The following is a 20,031-nucleotide window of genomic DNA, read 5'->3' on the forward strand; positions in this document are numbered from 1 at the left end:
TGAGGTAAAAAGATTAACAAGGGCTATTTTAGTCATTTTGGTCAAGATTGATGTCATTTTGAAAGTTTAGGGATGAAACTGATTAAAAAAAAAGATGAGGTATCAGACTGATTTTAGACCTAAAGTTCAGGGGAGTAAACTGAAATTTACTCTACTAAGTAATACCCATTTTCTAAAACCTTATATCAAATTCTATTGATTCACTGAACTTTCCAAGACCATAGTATATATTCACTTTTTCGCTCTCCAGTCTATGAATTAGTAAGCATAACATGCATTAGCACGCTAAAATATAGATCAATGGACATCCTTTGCTTCTACAAAGCATTAAATATAATCACATATCAAATGTAGATATGTGATATAAGCCTACATATTACTTACACGCAGTGAACATGGACAACATCCCCTCCTCTAGATTTCGGTGACCTCAATTTGGGATATCTCAAATATGTTTCATTTCGAAAGTATTGTGATCTGAAATGATTGCTCACTTCAAAATTCCCTTTTGAGCCTCCCATGGCCAGAAAAATGGGTTATCTTCGGAGAATGAAATAGAAAACACAACTCCTTGATAATATTAACATCAGTTCAACAATCAATCTCTTATAAAGACACAAACACACATATATACTAAAATCAACAAAAATCCAACTTACCCATTAGAATTTCATGACCAGATTCCAACTTTTGGGTGATTCACCTAAAATTGAAACCCAAAATCTCAACGTTTCGAAAATTGCCTCTAAAGAGGATGAATTTTAGACGACCCTCGACAATCGCCGAACAACCCCCTCTAAATTCGATAGGTTGCCCTGAAGGTTCCTCTGCTCTGCTTTTTTTTCGTTTGTTTTCTGTCATGAGAATTTGTCCTCCCCCCCCCCCCCCCACCCCCATGTTGGTTTCGCTAATATTGAACTGAAGACCTCTTAGTTATTATTTGTATGTAGTCTTGGGTGCCGTTAAGATCGTACTTATTTCTTAATTCACGATCGTCTTGATACCTACACAAGCACACACGTTAGAGGCCACAACTAGAGTTGCCAATCCATGACTCTCTAAGCAAATGCATCACACATGTAAATGACAAAGGGAAAAGGAGATGTTTTACCTCCCAATTATGCCCTATCGCCTTTGGCTTTCACTTTTCTCCTGTATCCGTAAAAGGCAACACTCTGACTTCTAACTTATTCAAGTCCTTCTCTTTTGAAACATAAGCAGTCTCATATCAAGAAAATAAAGACTTCAATCCTTCTCTGATCCCAATCACAATTGGTCAAACAACTTCAACTTTCCAATTTACCTTGATCACAGCTCAATCCTAACCACAATGCTAATAACAAACCATAAAATTCCAATTCGATTTGATAATGTACCTTTGATGATTTCAACAGTTTTTGGAACCAATCGAAGTTGGAAAAGCTATTACGTCAGCAACCTTATCAGGTTAGTAAGCTTTAGTAAACCTCTATTCATGCTTGAAGATGCCGAAAACAAACCTAGAAGAGCTAGAACGTCACTGGTGATGACAACCCCAATGAGGATGAAATCAACCCAGAAATACACATCGGCAAAACTTAATCAACCTAGAAAGGTTGGTATCGACAAAAAACTCATAAAACTACCCGTGCATTGTTGTATTGTCGCTAGAGAATTTCTAGCCAAGTCGCTGTTGCAATGGCAGGTTAGAGAGAACCCAAAGCTCCTCTTGGTTTCTAGGGCGAGAAACGAAGTTACAAGGTTGAAAATGGGAAGAACAAAAATGTAGTGGATAAGACAAAAGGATTAAGCTACTTTAATTACATGGACTGCACCAAATTGATCGATATGCGCACGAGATAAAAGCTGTCATTAGGCCTTGTCGACCAGGCTTTAGTCTGGAAATAAGAGATGGGGTGCATCAATTTCGGGTTGACGAAGAGGCATCTTCTGGTGCACTTCCAAAAGGCATCTTCTTGATTACCTTCACAATAAAGAATCCAATGAAAACATCTCCATCAAAAGTTCAAAACAATTTAACTTTGTATGAACAACCAACTTTCATATATTTTTTCATATGTGAGTAATTATTCTCTGTACCCTGACAACCATGTGGCACTGCCATGTGGTGTACCCGGCCAATTATATAACTCAAATTCGTGTGGGGACCAACAGAAAGTGGAGAAAAAAAGTAATTAAATACACCAATGAAAAGACTTGGACTAATTAAAAGGAAACATAACATGTGGTACTTCGGATACAAATAATAATTTTCTTTAATATTATCCACCGTAAAACTTGAAGAACCTTTATCACTTGCCACCTCCACGTGGATAAATTTGAAAGGAGGAGTGAGTCGCCAAAACCTACTCTACAATCTTATTTCCAAATTTCCTTAAATATATTTTTAATTTTGTTAATTACCAAAATAGGTACATCCTGATTAAAGGATGTTTATGTCTTTTCCAAACCTATTCTGCCAAGACTACCCAAACATAACAAACAAAACCAAGACAAAACCCCGTTGTCCTCCACCGTCTGCAAAACAAAGGGTTTCAGAGATGGAGGTCGAGTTCGAAGCTCGAGTGAAGCCTCTGGAGTACAAAGTGAAGGCAATGTCACGTGAGTCCCCGTCGCAGAAAGCCGGTAACGTGCTCGACGCCGACCTCCGCTCTCACTGGTCCACCGCCACCAACACCAAGGAGTGGATCCTCCTCGAACTCAACGTAACTCTAAATCCCTAACCCCCCCTTCTAAACCCTAAATCAACTCAATTTTCTGATTTCAATTCCTCTCTCTATGTAGGAGCCTTGCTTGTTATCTCACATCAGAATCTACAACAAGTCCGTCCTCGAATGGGAAATCTCCGTCGGCTTGCGTTACAAGGTCGCTCATTCTCTTCCAATTTCATTTGCTTTCCACAATTCTAACCTAGCATCACTGATTACCTATGTTTTCGGTTTCGTTGTTCGAATTTGTGTGCTTAAAAGTCGTTATATTGTGATGCTTTTCGTTTTCGAAACAGCCAGAGACATTTGTGAAGGTTCGGCCACGCTGTGAAGCGCCGCGGCGGGATATGGTGTATCCTACAAACTACACCCCGTGCCGCTATGTTCGGATATCTTGCTTGAGGGGGAATCCCATTGCCATTTTCTTCATACAGGTAATTGAACTGTTTCTGTTACTTTGCTCACTCCGTCGGTCGGTCTTGGCATGTAATGTGAATGAACTCGGCAAGAATTGATTTTATGTAGACTAGAGTATTGCTCTCCATTCCACATGCTCTAGGGACCTCAAAATTGAACATAAGTCCCTCAGTTGTTGTATCGTTTTGGACGAGGATAACACGAAATTTGATCAATAATTAGTCTGTCCTGACTTGCTCTCAGTTTGTATGTTGGGAACTACATGGCCAATACTTTGAACTCCCAGTTTTTGCTGTTTTGAATATAATAAGTATATTCTCTTTCGGATTACGTCCTCCTTGATATATATGTTTTTGGTTGGTTTTGCTGAGAAATATCATTAATAACATCTTTTATATTTATTGGCACTAAAGTATTCTTTTTGGCCTTGCAGCTTATTGGGGTTTCAGTAACTGGACTGGAACCAGAATTTCAACCAGTTGTTAATCACTTGTTGCCATCAATTATATCTCACAAACAAGATGCCAATGATATGCATCTTCAGGTGGATGACCATTCTATCTATCCTGTTTTCTTTACCCTGTTCTTGTATTTCATATCGCTATCTCCTTTTTCTGATACCTACTAGTTTGTAGTTGCTTAAAGACATGGCAAGTCGATTGCTTGTGTTCCTTCCCCAACTTGAGGTATATATATATTTTTTTTAACGATCAGTATTTTATTTATCTTTTGTCAGCTTTAGTCACTGTTTATTCTGTTTGCGTTTCCCCCTTATCTTTGTTCATCTTCTTTCCTATCAGTTGTTGGCCTTGTTTATGTACCTTTTGTTTGGAACTGTGCAGGCAGATCTTAATAGTTTCGCGGATGCTGCTGAACTGAACTTGCGCTTTCTTGCTATGCTTGCTGGCCCATTTTATCCAATACTGGATCTTGGGAAAGAAAGGCATGTACTTGTTTTATGTCTTCCTCACTGCGCTTTCCGAAATTCAGCTTTCAATGATTGCATGGGTGTTATTGATGATGTCTAGGATTGTATGCACTAGTTTATAGTGCTTTTACAACTCAATTGCTTGATTATTCTGAGCAGAAGTGATTGTATATGATATTTTACATTAAGATTTTCTTTTATGCATCCTATCTAAGAGTATTTCATAAGTTTACTACAATTTCAAAGTATTCTGGACTGTCTTGGCTTTATTGAATTCTGCATCTTATAAGAGCTAATTATTTGATTTATCGGACTAGACAAATGCTCATTCCTTAAACGGGAAACTTCTTTTAGTATCAAATCTTGTAATTTTCTTCCTATCTTTTCCATCTTATTGACCTGCCATTGCTCCCTTATCATCATGTGAAGGATATAGATTAGGTCAATCCTGAACCTTTACTAAATTACTTTGTTGCAAAATCAAGGAAATAGAGACTCCTGCAGAAGTTCTGAAAGGGCTAAATAGTGGTTTACATGCTTAAGAGTTGGTTTATAAGAAGTCGGGTTTATGTGGGACATATGATAAAAGGTTATTCTAGGCACTTTATAGGGTTACACGGAAAGTGGTATTAGGCCCTTTAGGGTTATAAGGAAATTAATTGCTATCACAAATGGATTCTATTCTCTCTGGTATTCGAATTATATGATCTTATTGAAGTGTTGCATTTTCTTAGATAGGATCCACCTGTTTATTAAGGGAAAAAATGTACAGGGAAGAACACGAAACTTAGAAAACTATCCTAAAAAATCTGTGAAATCCCTGAAACTAGTGCTAGTAGCCTGCTACAAGTTTTCGTAACTTTGTTCTACAAAACAAGGGTTATTTGCTTGCTAAATGTCAGTCTACCGATACCAGAAGCTTCCTTCTATTCTGTCAATCTATTCAAGTAGACGTCATGGACCTTACCTGTCTGAATTTTATCCTGATGAGACGAGTTCTTCTAAGTTCATGCAGTCCTCTCAAACCACTAATGACAGACTAGTAATGAAGCGTATTATAAATAATTTTTGGCATTTTATCTTCTTCCATGAGTAGAGTGCCATTAAATACTGATCTCCAATGGCACAACAATTTGCTAGCAGAAATAGTAAGGCCTATGGTTTTCTTCCTTGTGGTATTTAGTTTGAATCCCCTTTGCAGTATCTCCTAGCTATTTGCTAGCGTTTCCTTCTTCTTGGAGGCCCCAGTTTTGAGCCCAGGTCCACAGAGCAGGTTTGGGGTATTTCTAGCTATTAAAGAATGAATGGCACAATGAATGAAGTCATACCTTAATGAATTACTTAACATCACATGTGCCTATATATTGACTGCGATCAACTTGTTTTGAGGATTAATCATTTGAAGCATTCCACTGTTTTCCTGTTCGTTTTAAGTTTGAGTTTGTTTCATACTTTTGGCATTTCAGTTATCATGCTTATGAATCTTTTCGCAATTTTTTGGACATATGTCTTTCAGCTAGATCAATGTATATCTAATGGTACATCTAATTGATGCTGTAGGTCAACTACAAAGTCTTCAGGCAATATCTCAGACCTTGAAGTTTCTAAAAATAGTCAGCCATCATCATCCTTAACCGTGTCCTCTAACTTTGAGGTCTCTTTATTGCTTCTTTATTTTTATTTTTATCTACATATTATGTATGTGTGTGTGTGTGTGTGTATTATCCTTGTCTCCTTTACTTTTTCTTCTTACCTGACATCCATATGCCATGGCAGTTTATTAAATTATCTACTACTTATTTATGGTCTTAAATGACTCGTAGTCTTTCTCCTTTTGTTGTGTGCAGCCGCGTAGATCACGAAGCGCGGCACCTTTTGTATTGTCCACATCAAGTTCTGTAGTATTCCGTGCAGATGCAATCTTTGTGCTGTTGAGAAAGGCCTATAAAGATTCTGATCTGGGAATTGTTTGCAGAAAGGTAATCTATCTCTTTCTAACCTTTTGCATAGTAGTGTTGGAAACTTTTTGACTATAGTACATACTTGGCTGTTTCTATGCTCCTTATCTCAGGCTGCTAGGATTCTGCATAGGCTTATAGAGCCTGTTACAGTACATGAAGGATCAGCATCTCCTGATGAAGTGACATCTGGAGATGAAGCATCAAAATTAGACATAACAAATCCGGCTCCTTTAGTCGATTACTCAAACTTGTTTGGGGAAGACTTCCAGTTGCTTGATGATCACTGGGATTCAAGCTACCTTAACATCTTGGATATAGGAGTAGTGGAGGAAGGAATATTACATGTTCTTTATGCTTGTGCGTCACAGGTTAGTTGAAGCCTAAAAAGCTCCATGAGCATTCTCTCCTGCGATTCCAGTTTTATTTTGCTGTTATTCTGATGTATTCACTGTTAACCTTTGATTTTCTCAGCCACTTCTTTGCAGCAAATTAGCAGATAGGACTTCTGACCTTTGGTCTGCATTGCCTCTAATTCAATCATTGCTACCAGGTTTCACACCTGATATATCCTTCTACTACATACCATGTCATAAAGATGTCATAAAAAAGATTCAGGTTCCAAACTATTACAATTTAGAAAACCATAATATATACTTCTCATTGAGCCAATGGGAAAAAAGACAGAGTAGAGTATGCACTGTTGCTCTGGAACAAATTAGGAATATAGTTCAGTTAGGCTGTTACTTACACCATTAGAAGTCAACCTAGATGCCCCTTATTTTTTTAACTTGACTTTATTATGTAAAGTTATCCATAATACTATGGTATATTTAAGCCAAAGGGTATGTTGAAGAGTTCATATTTAATAGTGACATTTAGAAATAGGAAAGGTTTGTAGATTGACGTCTATGGTGTGCAAATGAAAATTCCCTAATATTAGGGATCATGTTTAGTTTTTTCTATTGTTGGGTGTTGTTTAACTTCTGTAGTTGAAGTTTGGAAAATACAGATATTATGGGGCCATTCCTTATAGAGAAATACAACAGGGGAGACTCAATTCACCAACATAAATTTTTTTATTTTTTAATAAGTAATGAAGATAATAAAAACTTTAGTATTAAGAGAAACTGTTGAACTTTTCTATAGGAATTCATGAAAAATATGGTAACAGAAGTTAATTTATACATACAACTTATAGGAAATTCTGGAGCAGAAAGTTAGAAATTTTAGAATCATATATAAGGAGCTTCAGAACCAAACTTTTCTTGTTGCCTTTATCGTTTATAGGCTATAGCCAAAGGTTCATTTAACTAGCAATATGTCATTGGCATTATTGACTCAAGTATCTTGGAGTGGCCAAAATAGATTGCTTTCTCATGGTCCTCTTTGGGTATTGTAGCTCTTCGTCCCTCGTCAAGCCGTCCTTCTGACATTGTTGATGATAGTTTCAGTCAATGGAGACAACCAATTGTGCAACAAGCCCTATCTCAGGTGATACTGAATGTTGCAAGTTGATTCAATTTGGCCTGGAAAATCTGATTATGGGGTTGACTTTTTGATCATATTCTGATCACGGTGTTGTGATTGCAGATTGTAGCAACATCATCTTCATCATTATACCGTCAACTGCTCCATGCCTGTGCTGGCTATTTATCATCATTTTCCCCTTCACATGTTAGTCACTGTTCACTTCTATATTCTGTTATATCATTGTGTCCTCTGTTTCTATTACTTTTCTTTTTCTTATGTAAAAATATGTCTTTCAATGTTTAGTGACCATAATACATTCCAAAACCTTGTCAAGTGAGTTGTGCAGTCTCACATTTTCGTTAGGAGTGGCCTACTAATTCAGGAATTGTGCTGATCTTTAGTTAATTGGCTGAAAGTGACTGAAAGTAGAAAGTAGAGAGAGAGGTTTAACAAAAAGAAAGTAATTCCAGGAAAAGTTACTGTTGGAACGGTGGGCAGACCTAAGTATTATTGCCCAGTCTTCTCTCTGACTGGATAGTTTTTCAGGATTTCAAAGCTCTCTGTTGTTTTACTCTGTTGTTATGGCAGGAAGAGCATTCACTAACTGTCCTGTGATTAGATAGCTTTAACCATACATGGTGCAATTTGACTGATCATGTACATGACATTTGTCTCCTGAAGCTATAGCTTAGTCATTGTCCATTTTCGAGCAAATACTGGGATGGTCATATCTTCTTTTCCCTCTTACCTCTGCTAAGTACATCATTCAGCTGTTGCATGAGTGTGGTAATGTCAGGGATGTACATTCCACTTTGATGTCCCGCTGATGCATGCAGAGGTATATGGCTGTCCAGCAAGTTGGTCTCAGAGACTGACAGTTTTGAGGGGCAAAAGTGCTGACCAATTTATCATGGTGCGCATTGCAGAACAAGTTCCACTATTAGCTATTCTGATGTTTTAAGGAATAGTTATGAGCCTTTGTGATTTGAAACGATAACTTATGCCTTTGGAGATTATAGTGGGCCTAGGGGCTCTCCTCATGCAAAACCCAGATCTTATACCTTCTTACTGGTTTTACACGTTGATGGTAGACCTGATGTAAACCAAACCTCTGTCTGGCAACACTACTCACTTATGTTAGTTTTGTGGTACTGCTGGAAAAAGAATAAGAAATGAGAAATTGATCTCCCTTCGCTTTTGCCAACCCTTCTGCCCACGTACTGCATGCGCATGAGATTGCGATTTCTTTTTCTTTCATAATTCTTTTTGGATAAAGGAATAGTTATACTGAAAAAAAAGGAGAACATATGAATCATTTAAAAATAGAGTTATAGTTACCTCTTGAAAATTGTGTTTGCATTCAAGAATATAAGCTTTTGATTGATTTCATTAAATACAGTTGCATTGTTCGACCACTGTAGCTCCTGAAATAAAGTGTGCAGGGAGTGAAGAGAGCTGGGTCTCACCAACTCTTTATCTAACATTATTGTGTGAAGGGTTCAAGTTTTTTTATTTTTTATTTTGATGTAAACAGAAGTGATTGGTTCTGGGGAAATGTGCCATTGTGGCAGTGCTTTAGGTTATCTGGATGAGAGGAACAAAAGAATTTTTGGGAATGTGGGACTGATTGTGACATCTAATGGGGTAGAGTTCGTTTTTGGTTTTCTCTATGGCCAATTATTTGTTCATTTTTTAGAAATACTCGCCTTTTTGGATATATATTTAAATTGACTTGCTGCACTGATTTAATTTAGTTAATAATTGTTTTGTTGTTCGGCTTAAGGATGCTCTTTTTAGTGGAAATCTTGCCACCTCTTTGTGATTGTTCTTTCTTTTCAATAGAACTGATTTCTTATAAAGAAAAAGTAGCTGTCTGACATGGAAAAAGATAACTTTGGTTGATTCAGGGTGTAAGTTTGTAATTTAGATTGTTTTGTGAGATTGTTAATGCCTTGATGATAATCATAGTGTACTTCTCAAAATTTGCTACGGGTAATATTTTATTCTTCTTAAAAAAGAAAAAGAAACATAAATTGTAATAGGATATATTGAACATGTATCGATAGAAGCTGTACTTTTCAAGAAATTATTTGGCATTGGTTTGTTTTGCAGGCTAAGGCGGCATGTGTTTTGATTGATCTGTGTTGTAGTGCATTAGCACCCTGGCTTACTCAAGTGATTGCAAAGGTTTGTTTTTGACAGAATCCTTGTTTGTAACTTCTCGATAATATTTTTTTGGGGTTCTCTTTTATTTATTTTAGTTTTAATTCTAAGTACTCAGGGTGAAATAATATAGGTTGATCTGGCTGTAGAGCTTCTAGAGGACCTGTTGGGCATAATTCAGGTATGATTTTACATGAACTAAAGATCTAACAAATGGTATAATGTTCATATGTTTCAACTCTTATTCCAAAGGTGAGGAGAGGCATACTTACATGCATAAGGTAATACTTTATAGAGATGCCAACTGGGTCAAGTCTCTTTTGTAAATTTTATTTTGTCTTTGCTCTCTCATAAATTATTGGAATCATCATGTGAGTACTGCGTGTTATATTTTTTCGCACATATAAATTCTGTTCCGCAGAGGTTCACAGTAGATCTATTTTTCCCTTTGATGTCTGCATCACTATAGACCTCATTGGTCATTCTGAATGAAAGTGAATAGGTTATTACATGTCTAAAGAAATCAAATTAATTTTCTGTTCCCAACTTGCTCTTACAATCTAGTAATCTATCTCGTAGTTCAGGTTTCAAAGTCAGCTAATAGATGTTTCATCTCCCCTTGATCTGTTTCTTGTAATAAAATTCTTGTAATATCCCTTCTTTTGATTATGTAACAAGAATGTTGTTGCTCTTGTGTTAGGGTGCTCGATATTACCTGGCTCGTGCTCGTGCTGCAATAAAATACATCATTCTGGCTATCTCTGGTCATATGGATGATATCCTGGGAAAGTACAAGGTATTCAATACTGTTCTCAGTTTTTCATTGCAATTGCATCGCTTCATTTTTCTCATTCATGTGTTATATGCGTTGAATATAAAACACCGTCGTGGCTTAGTAGAGGCTATGTTGTCTCTGCTTATATCAATTCTTAAGTGATGTGCTTACAGTGTTAGCATTATGTAATGTAACATTCGATATACTGTTGGTATTGTTGAGACGGAAAGCATTATTTGTGTGAAGTTAATGAAATCACACCATTTAGCTTCTCTACTTTTCACTGTTTTCAGGAAGTTAAACACAGGATACTGTTTCTTTTAGAGATGCTAGAGCCATTCCTTGATCCTGCTGTTGGCAGATTCAAGGGTAAAATAGCCTTTGGAGACCTATCTTCCGCATATCCAGAAAAGCAGGAACAGAATTGTGCTATTGCTATTAATGTGATCTGTACAGCAGTGCAGAAACCAGCAGTTCTTCCATCATTGGAATCTGAATGGAGGCGTGGATCAGTTGCTCCTAGGTAATTCATGGTTGTATTACTCCAAATCTTTTCTTGTGACTTAATGCTCAGATGTAGATCTTTCGGTAGTGGCGTTGCATTTTTTGGAGATACTTGGTTGAGATAAATCGAATGTCATGATATTTACACTTGTTTGCCTTATCTATTTAGTTCTCTTTTTAATTAAATCCATCTTCCTGAAACGTATACAATTTTTCCCTACAGCTCTTAGGAAAGAAAAAAAAAAGGATATTTCACTACTGGCCTCAGAATTCACACATCTCAATACACAAATGAATGCTATCCTGCTGTTTCTTAAAAACCACTGTTTCTTGGTTTCCATTTCTAGTGGCATTTCTTCTCCAAAATGATTATAACCCCCAACCTGTCAAAGATAAAAATGGACGTTTATCTTGTTCTCCCAGAAGGCTGTGTTTTACGAATTTATGATGTTATCTATATTAAATGTGATTGATGATGGATGTTCAAATCTTGATGCAGTGTACTACTCTCGATATTGGAACCTCACATGCAGTTACCTCCTGAAATTGATCTTCGCATATCTCCTGTCTCCAGACCACCGGAGCTTGAACCTTCATCTGGTTTATCTCCTGCTGCTTCTCATCATGGGATAGCTTCTTCAAAGTCAAATAGTCCGGATGAATCTGATGGGAAAACAGATGAAACATCTGTAAAAATGGACACTACAGAAGATGCCAGTCTTCTTTTTGCTCCTCCAGAATTGCATAATATAGTACTGACAAATATCTCTAGTGGTCCAAATGAGCATAGTTCTGTTGCTAACCTTGGGGATGTTGGGTCTGAACAAAAACATGGGGTTGGGAAAAGTTTTCTGTATCAATTTCCTAGTGACTTAAAACTAGATTCTGGATTTTCTGTGGAATACTTCAACTTGCAAGCAGATTATTTCCAACTTATAAGTTATCAAGAATGTGAGCTCAGGGCTTCTGAATTTCGACGTTTGGCGTTAGATTTACATTCACAGAATGAGATCACTGTTGAGAGTCATGATGCTGCTATTGATGCTTTGCTCTTGGCTGCAGAGTGTTATGTAAATCCATTTTTTATGATGTCTTTCAGAGGCAGTCCAAAGTTGATGAACGATAGAAACACTGGTGGGATTAGGAGTCCACTAAAGCATGGAAATTTGGAGATGAAAATGGTCTCTGGAAAGTCTAAGAGTGACCTAGAAACAATAGCTGCTCTTGAAAGGAAAAGAGACAAAGTTGTTCTTCAAACACTGCTTGAGGCTGCAGAGATAGATAAGAAGTACCAAGATAAGATTTCAGATGGACATTGCAGTCCATACGACTCTGTAGGATGCGATGAAGAACTGCTTAAGTTGTCTCCCTTTGATGTACAATCTGCAGATGCCATCACCTTGGTTCGGCAAAATCAAGCTTTGTTGTGCAGCTTTCTGATTCAAAGATTGCAAAGGGAGCAACACTCGATGCACGAAATTCTTATGCAGTGTTTGATATTTTTGTTGAACTCTGCTACTAAGCTCTACTGTGTTCCAGAACATGTGATTGACATTGCATTAGGATCTGCTGAGTACTTAAATGGGATGCTAACATCCCTTTATTATCAGTTCAAAGAAAGCAATATGCAGTTGGAGCCGGAGACAGTACATGGTATCCAACGTCGGTGGATACTGCTTCAAAGACTGGTAATATCCACAAGCTCTGGTGATGAGGGGATGGATTTTGCAATAAATAAAAGTGGCTTCCGTTATGGAAATTTGATTCCACCTTCAGCCTGGATGCAGAGAATAGCAACATTTTCTAGATCCACATCCCCTCTTGTTCGGTTTCTTGGTTGGATGGCAGTATCTCGTAATGCAAGACAATATATAAATGACAGGCTTCTTCTTGCTTTGGATCTGCCACAGCTGACGTGTCTTTTATCTATATTTGCAGATGAGCTCTCTGTTGTAGACAATGTTGTCAATCGAAAATATGAAGAATCCGGGGGTGGAACTGTTGCTTCTGTCAGTAAAGGATTTGAAGTTTCTGATCAGGACCAATCTTTTCGTGTCATCTACCCTGATCTCTACAAGTTCTTTCCTAACATGAAAAAGCAATTTGAAGCCTTCGGAGAAACCCTTTTGGAGGCTGTTGGGTTGCAGTTGAGGTTCATTTCTTCCAGTATGATACCTGATATTTTATGTTGGTTTTCTGAGCTGTGTTCATGGCCATTTCTCTATATGGAGCAGAATTCTTCTCGAAATTGTTCTGATCATTTGAAAGGTTATGCTTTAAAGAATGCCAAAGCAATCATCCTTTATATACTTGAGGCCATTGTCACTGAGCACATGGAAGCAATGGTTCCTGAGATACCTAGAGTGGTGCAACTTCTGGCATCCCTTTGTAGAGCATCTTACTGTGATGTATCATTTCTGGATTCTGTATTGCGTTTGTTGAAACCAATCATATCTTATTCTTTATGTAAGGTGTCTGACGAGGAAAGATTATTGGTGGATGATTCATGTGTGAATTTTGAGTCCTTATGCTTTGATGAGCTTTTCAATAACATCAGACCGGTTATGAACCAAGATGATTCTACGGCAAAAGAATACAACAGAGGACTGACAATTTTCATTTTGGCTTCTGTCTTTCCTGATATATCTGCTCAACGTAGGAAGGAGATATTGCAGTCCTTAATGCTTTGGGCTGATTTTACTGCATTTGAGCCTACTTCCTCTTTCCACAATTACCTTTGTGCATTTCAGAGTGTCATGGATAGCTGCAAGCTTCTGTTAATTCAGACTTTACAATTCTTTGGTGCCATCCCACTTCAGCTTCCCACTGATGGACCACATGACAGTAGTTTGGAGTCAGACTCATGGTTCCTCAGAGATTTGTTCCACACTTCACTTCCGGATAAGGTCTCCGAAAAGTTGGAAGGTTCTGATGGTAATATTGAGGATAAGAAGGTTTATGTTCTATCTCACGAGGAGATAGAAGAATTCTCAAAACACTTGGGAGCTCTCATTGTTAAGCTTTACTCTACACTTGAGCTTTGTTGGAATTTTCACCATCAACTAGCTAAGAAGATAACTATTGCATCTACAGAGTGTTTTATGTACTTAAGATGCTTGGCATCAACATCAGAAAGAGTTACTGTTGCTCAAGAAAATGACTCAGAATTACTTGTTCCTTGGAGCATTGGTCTAGAAGTAATTTCTGAAACCATTTTGACCCTTCAAGAAAACAGATGCTGGGAAGTTGCATCTGTTATGCTTGACTGTGTACTTGCAGTGCCTCATAAATTTGGCCTTGCCAATGTAATTGGCCTAGTTTGTTCTGCAATAAAAAATAGTTGTTTCAATGCACCAAAACTGGCTTGGCGTCTGCAGAGTCATAAATGGTTGTTGATGTTGCTCTCCAGAGGCCTTCATTCTCTCAAGGAATGTGAGGTTCCTCTCGTTAATTTGTTCTGTACAATGCTGGGTCATCCTGAACCTGAGCAACGGATTATAGCATTACAGATTTTGGGAAAAGTTGTTGGCCAAGATTTGAGTGGAGGAGCAGACCTACAGTCTTCCTTGTTGTACAAACAATTAGTTTTACCTGACTTGTTTATATCTGTTTCTGAATCGACTGTAACTAATTTGGTTTCAAGTACATGGGATCTGGTTGTTGTGCTGGCGTCATCTGATGTATCACTACTTGTAAAGACTCGTGCAATGGCACTTCTTGTTGATTATATCCCATTTGCTGAACGACGTCTTTTACAGTCTCTTCTTGGGGCAGCAGATAGTGTTCATGGATTAGGAGTGCTTGCCCATCCAAACTGTGAGGGATCCTTGTTGAGGCTTTCATTAGCACTCATAGCTGGTGCTTGCCTCTACTGTCCAGAAGAAGATATCTCTCTGATTCCTGAAAATGTTTGGAAGAATATTGAGAATCTAGAAATGTCGAAAACTGGTACTCACTTGTTATAGTTCTCTAAATTGTTAACATTATCCTGGAAATGTTGGGAGCATTATCTTTCAATATTTTGAATTCCCGTTGTTCATGTTTTTAGATGGCAGGCTCGGAGATGTTGAGAAAAGAGCTTGCCAAGTCTTATGTAGGTTGAGAGCGGAAGGTGATGAAGCTAGACAGGTATACGATTGGAAAAAATGGTTTGCTGTTTGAACATAAAATTCAAAGATATTGGCCCATAAATCAATTCTTTTCCTCAGTGTTCTTCTTTTCCTAATTGGTAAGTTTGAAATAAGTTACATATTAAGTGAATTTTCACTTTATGTGTAGGTCCTGAGAGAAGTGCTCTCATCAAGTTCTTCGAAACAAGTTGACCCAGATTTTGAAAGTACTCGCGAATCTGTTCTTCAGGTGAGGACTGTAGAGATGGTGTGATAAAATTTAACTGTTGATACTGATGGTATGGTAAATGATGCTACTATTAGTTATTTTTCATCATAACGCCTCCATATACATAAAATCTTGTTTGAGAATTTATCTTTGATGGGCATAAACTCAATACTGTTTCAAGGCTGCAGAAATCCAGATTAATCTACATATAGTACTAAGTTTTACTAAGACTTAATTGGACTGAAATGAAGCACAAGGATGTTGTCCTATCAAAAAGACATGCAACCAGATGCATTTTTGCATAATTGAGTATTAATTGATCTCGTATAATCTTTTGGGAGATAAATTCTTTCTCAATTCCTGCTGTATATGTATATTGCTTTGTCATTAATTTAGCTATGACTCTTTATTCTGACAATTGAATGTTTGTCCATCTTACTGTGACTTTCTTACTTTTACAATTGAGACATATTTCCATTTTTTGTTTGCAAATCAAGAAAAGTAGGATAACCATGTCTGTTACGAATACATGTTAAAAGTTGGATTGGAGTGACAAATGAATTTGATACTTTTAAGTTTTGTTGATGTCCCATTTCATCCACTCAATAATGATTTTTGCCTTTCATTTCTTATGGGTATCCTATGGTCTTAACCTACTGTCTTTCCATGTGTTTGTTACAGGTCCTTGCCAGCTTAACTTCTGCAAAGTCCTACTTTGATGTTTTCTCGAATAGAATTGACCAAGAGGTTATGGTAAGCCCGAGTTAGTAATATTCCTGGGTGGCACATGTGTCAAATTTATAGATGAATTTAAAATAAATGAATCTGTTGCAGGAAGTGGAGGAGGCTGAATTGGAGTTGAATATTCTTCAGAAAGAAGATGCATTGCATGCATCACATAAAGCTACCGAAGATGAACACAAGATTCCTTCCCTAAGCTGTAATACTTTTCTTCTATTGATTGTTTAAGAAGAGCGCTTTTTATGTTAAAAACGTCTTCTTTTTCTACCATTTTTCATTTTCTTGTTCTTTTTTTTTTTCCAGCTCCTCTGAAAGATACTGCACGGCTGCAGCAAATCAAGGATCACATTCATTCCTTGTAAGTGCTAAATATATATTTTTTTAATATGTTAGTAATATATAAAAATCAATGTGATGAGCAAGGTTCAAATCGGTCTATTTGACCAAACGCCATCTTTCGTATCTGCATGATTTTGCGATGTTGGTCCGAATGTAGCGTCAAATGATAGATATGCATAGATATGTGACAGTCTCCTTTATGTGTTGCCAATATTGTTATTTTTCAAACACTGGTATTTTTTCTTTGCAGAATCCCAAATACAAGTGTCATCAGCCAAAATCTCTTCACACCCAACTATCAGCATTTTAGCTATGAAACGTTAGACACTTAGATCTAACAAACAGGGACCAAGCAAACCACCTTATCACCTACCATTGATATGCTGACACATATTTCACCTCTAAAAATACCTTCATAAATATATTTTTGAAGTTTAAATTCTAACATGCCATAACTTAAAAGTGGGTATAGGCTCAAAGGACTTGGTCAGCTGATGAAGCTTGACATAATTTATATCATTATCATGACTAGAGCCATATAATATTATAGTATATCATATTCAATGTACCAACTTGTGTCCATTTAATTTTCGGATATTTTTCCAGTTTGTGGGATTGAATTTCTGGTCTATTCCTTGTTATCAGAGAATTGTCCAAGCTCCGTGAAGACATTGTCACTCGCAGGAAGAGAAAACTTCTTATGAGACGTGACCGTCAGAAATATTTGGAAGAGGCAGCTTTACGAGAAGCTCAACTACTTCAAGAACTTGATAGGTATAGCTGCCTTATTGGCGCTCATATATCCCTTGTAATGTGATGAACATAAATGCCTGGGTACGGCCCTAACAAATGGACTGATGTATCAGGGAGAGAGCAGCTGAAGTTGAAAAGGATATTGAGAGGCAGCGATTGGTAGAACTTGAGCGAGCAAAAACGAGGGAGCTCCGACAAAACCTTGAAATAGAAAAGGAAAGACAAGCACAGGTAAAGCGTATTTTGTATTATCTTGATATGCAAATTTTTAATCGACTCTCTTACTTTTGGGTATGCTGTTTGCTACATAATTTGCATCGTGAGTCATGTCACTCTTTACAAGTCAGTCACATAATTGGTGAATTATGTCAATTGCTACCACATGAGCTGGACCATTTTTGACTATACTGGCCAAGTTGAGTATTTAAATTTTTCATAGAAAATGCACCTTCCTCACACTAATTTGGGTAAAGGATCATAAGGCCCAGCAGGGGCTGGAACTTGACATTTTTTACTCTTGTGTCAATTGTTATATTCCAAGTAAATCATGCTCTCTAGTATTTGTCATATGTGGGTGTATCTATTTATGCTTGAATTCCTTTTCTCCCGCCCTATGCATTTATGCATGTGGATTATGAATTTCTGGGAACACAGAGTCATGGATTTGATTTTATCATATTTCTGGCGCTCCAAACTTAGATGGAACTATGCATGTGGATCTATGAATTTAGGTAGAAGGAAAATCATTTGGGTTTATCATATTTACTGACCGACCAAAACCCAGAAGGAACTATGATTGATAGGACTCATGGTCTTTTGAATTCTAATTCTATACTAATACTTCAGCAAAAATTCTTACACGCTAATATCTTGAAACTTTCCCTGTCATAGAGAGATCTTCAGCGTGAATTGGAGCAAGCTGAAGCAGGTGTGCGACCATCACGACGCGACTTTTCTTCAACTTACAACAGGTAAGCATTTTACGTCATTAGTTGAACGGCTTAATCAGTCCAATACTAAATTTTTGTTCATCTGAATTTTAAGGGATAGGGTGAAGCACCAACAAGTGTAAATAGAACATGTTTTCTTTGCTTTACTGTACCGCGGCCCCTTAGAGTCGGAATATTGTGCACTCTCCATCTTGGTTGATGTCTTGTTTATATGATGACCTGATCCATATGTTTTGAAACGGGACATGTTGTGGGTGAATGTTTTGAATGGATATTGTGGTGGTTGTGTATTTATGTTTAGGTGTTAATTTGGGCTTGGAGTTACAGGGTTGCGTATTTATGTTTCGCTGTTAATTTTGGCTTGGAGTTATAGGGTTGTGTATCTATGTTTCGCTGTTAATTTTGGCTTGGAGTTATAATGGTATATTAACTTGCAGTCGACCCCGAGATCGGTATCGTGAAAGAGAAAATGGAAGAGCAGGTAATGATGGTAGCACAAGAGCAAGTAATGTGCAGCTTGAAAGTTCCTCCACCAATTCATCCATGGGGACGATACCAACTGTGGTTCTGTCTGGTACCCGGACATTTTCTGGGCCGCTGCCTACCATTTTACAATCACGTGACCGTCTGGATGATGCCGGCAGTGGTTATGAAGAAAATCTGGATGGAAGCAAAGACTCTGGTGATACAGGTAGTGTTGGAGATCCTGACTCTTTATCAGCATTTGATGGACAGCCTGGTGGATTTGGCTCAGGCCAGAGGCATGGTTCTAGAGGGAGCAAATCCAGGCAGGTGGTGGAACGGAGGGAAAGGGATGGTAGACGAGAAGGGAAGTGGGAAAGAAAACACTTATGACCTAGGGACGTCTGATTTGTTGGTTAGGACAGTCGGGTACTCGATCAGGTATATGTTGTACGTGCATGAAAGACTTGGAAGTAGTCGTTCATTGCTCTAGGGTAGTACATCCTAGTGGTATTCCTCAGGGACAAAACCAATTCAAACATATTGTGAAGTAATACAGCTTTAGAAATGAGACTCATCAGAATTGGAGGCTTTGAGATGTTGGCTTGGTCAGGTAGAACGGTGAAACTCTAATTAGGTCTGGTCGTGTAACATTCTTGTTGTACCACAAACGTTATGTGTATCTAATGACGTGGGTTGATTTGATTTTTGACTGCGAGACTGAATATGGTAGATTAGTCCTCTTTACCCAACAAATGAGAATGAAAGGCAAATGAACCTGAGATTTTACAACCTAGAGTTATAGAAATGGATGATCCTTTCATAACCTTAGTTGTATCTTGCTAGGGTTACACCACAGATGAGAAGCTAACGTAGTCGGAAGCACATAGGCTAAACCCTAGACTTCCATTCGGTGGCCGAACTTCACTCCATGCTTCTAATCTCCAGCAGGCATCGCCTTCCTAGGGTGCTTGGTTGAACAAGAGGTTCGGCTAAGGAATAGAACTCAATTGTGTGAGCTATATAACATTGAGTGCCCCTTTTCTGTTGTTTTGGAGCGCTTGGAGTTGTTCAAAGCTGATATGTCAGTCCTTACTCCCCTCTCTCATACTTGCCCTTTTTTGAAAATAATAGTATTTGTTGCGTGAGTTGTGTCATAATCGACATGCTTTACAGGGTTAATTATGGTTGATTACTAAATTAACGTTGGAGCAAAACAATGCTTAACATATGCTTCTATATAGTATGTTAATGCTGTTTTAGAGCATCTCTAGTAATAGAGTTAAATTTATTGCTAAATTTGTCAATGTATAGATTTAAAATAGCAATATTTGAACTTTTGTTCTAGCAGTATTGCTAAAGTGTATATTAGCTAAGTTTTAGTTCAAACCAAAAAAAAAAAATCCAAGTTTTAGTTAATTCTCTCTTTAAGATTGATAAATTTATCAATTTTATCTAGAGTTCTTTTATCTATCAATCCTAAATTGATCAATTAAGCATTCTACTAAAGCACGTTTTTAGC

General features: G+C 37.5%; 2 protein-coding genes across 2 annotated transcripts; both read left to right on the forward strand.

Annotated features, from left to right (window-relative positions):
- The first annotated feature begins 2,518 nt into the window (after positions 1–2,518).
- LOC101304910 lies at positions 2,519–4,218 on the forward strand. Its single transcript, XM_004307135.1, has 6 exons — positions 2,519–2,705; positions 2,785–2,865; positions 3,005–3,142; positions 3,559–3,669; positions 3,761–3,811; positions 3,968–4,218. Exons 1-6 carry the CDS (start codon positions 2,541–2,543, stop codon positions 4,151–4,153), a joined length of 732 nt encoding a protein of 243 aa, XP_004307183.1. The 5' UTR covers positions 2,519–2,540; the 3' UTR covers positions 4,154–4,218.
- Positions 4,219–5,173: 955 nt separating this feature from the next.
- LOC101297198 lies at positions 5,174–19,663 on the forward strand. The gene is made up of 24 exons (XM_004308603.1): positions 5,174–5,228; positions 5,614–5,666; positions 5,901–6,032; positions 6,125–6,382; positions 6,486–6,564; positions 7,414–7,505; positions 7,605–7,688; positions 8,073–8,095; positions 9,551–9,671; positions 9,781–9,828; positions 10,348–10,443; positions 10,716–10,945; positions 11,426–12,417; positions 12,537–12,614; positions 12,865–14,874; positions 14,975–15,054; positions 15,205–15,285; positions 15,946–16,017; positions 16,099–16,204; positions 16,309–16,363; positions 16,990–17,118; positions 17,211–17,328; positions 17,989–18,068; positions 18,485–19,663. The coding sequence occupies exons 1-24, from the start codon at positions 5,174–5,176 to the stop codon at positions 18,900–18,902; spliced, it is 5,490 nt and encodes a 1,829-aa protein (XP_004308651.1). The 3' UTR covers positions 18,903–19,663.
- The last annotated feature ends 368 nt before the right edge of the window (positions 19,664–20,031 follow it).

This window comes from Fragaria vesca, linkage group LG7, assembly GCF_000184155.1.
Source record: "Fragaria vesca subsp. vesca linkage group LG7, FraVesHawaii_1.0, whole genome shotgun sequence".
NCBI lineage: Eukaryota > Viridiplantae > Streptophyta > Magnoliopsida > Rosales > Rosaceae > Fragaria > Fragaria vesca.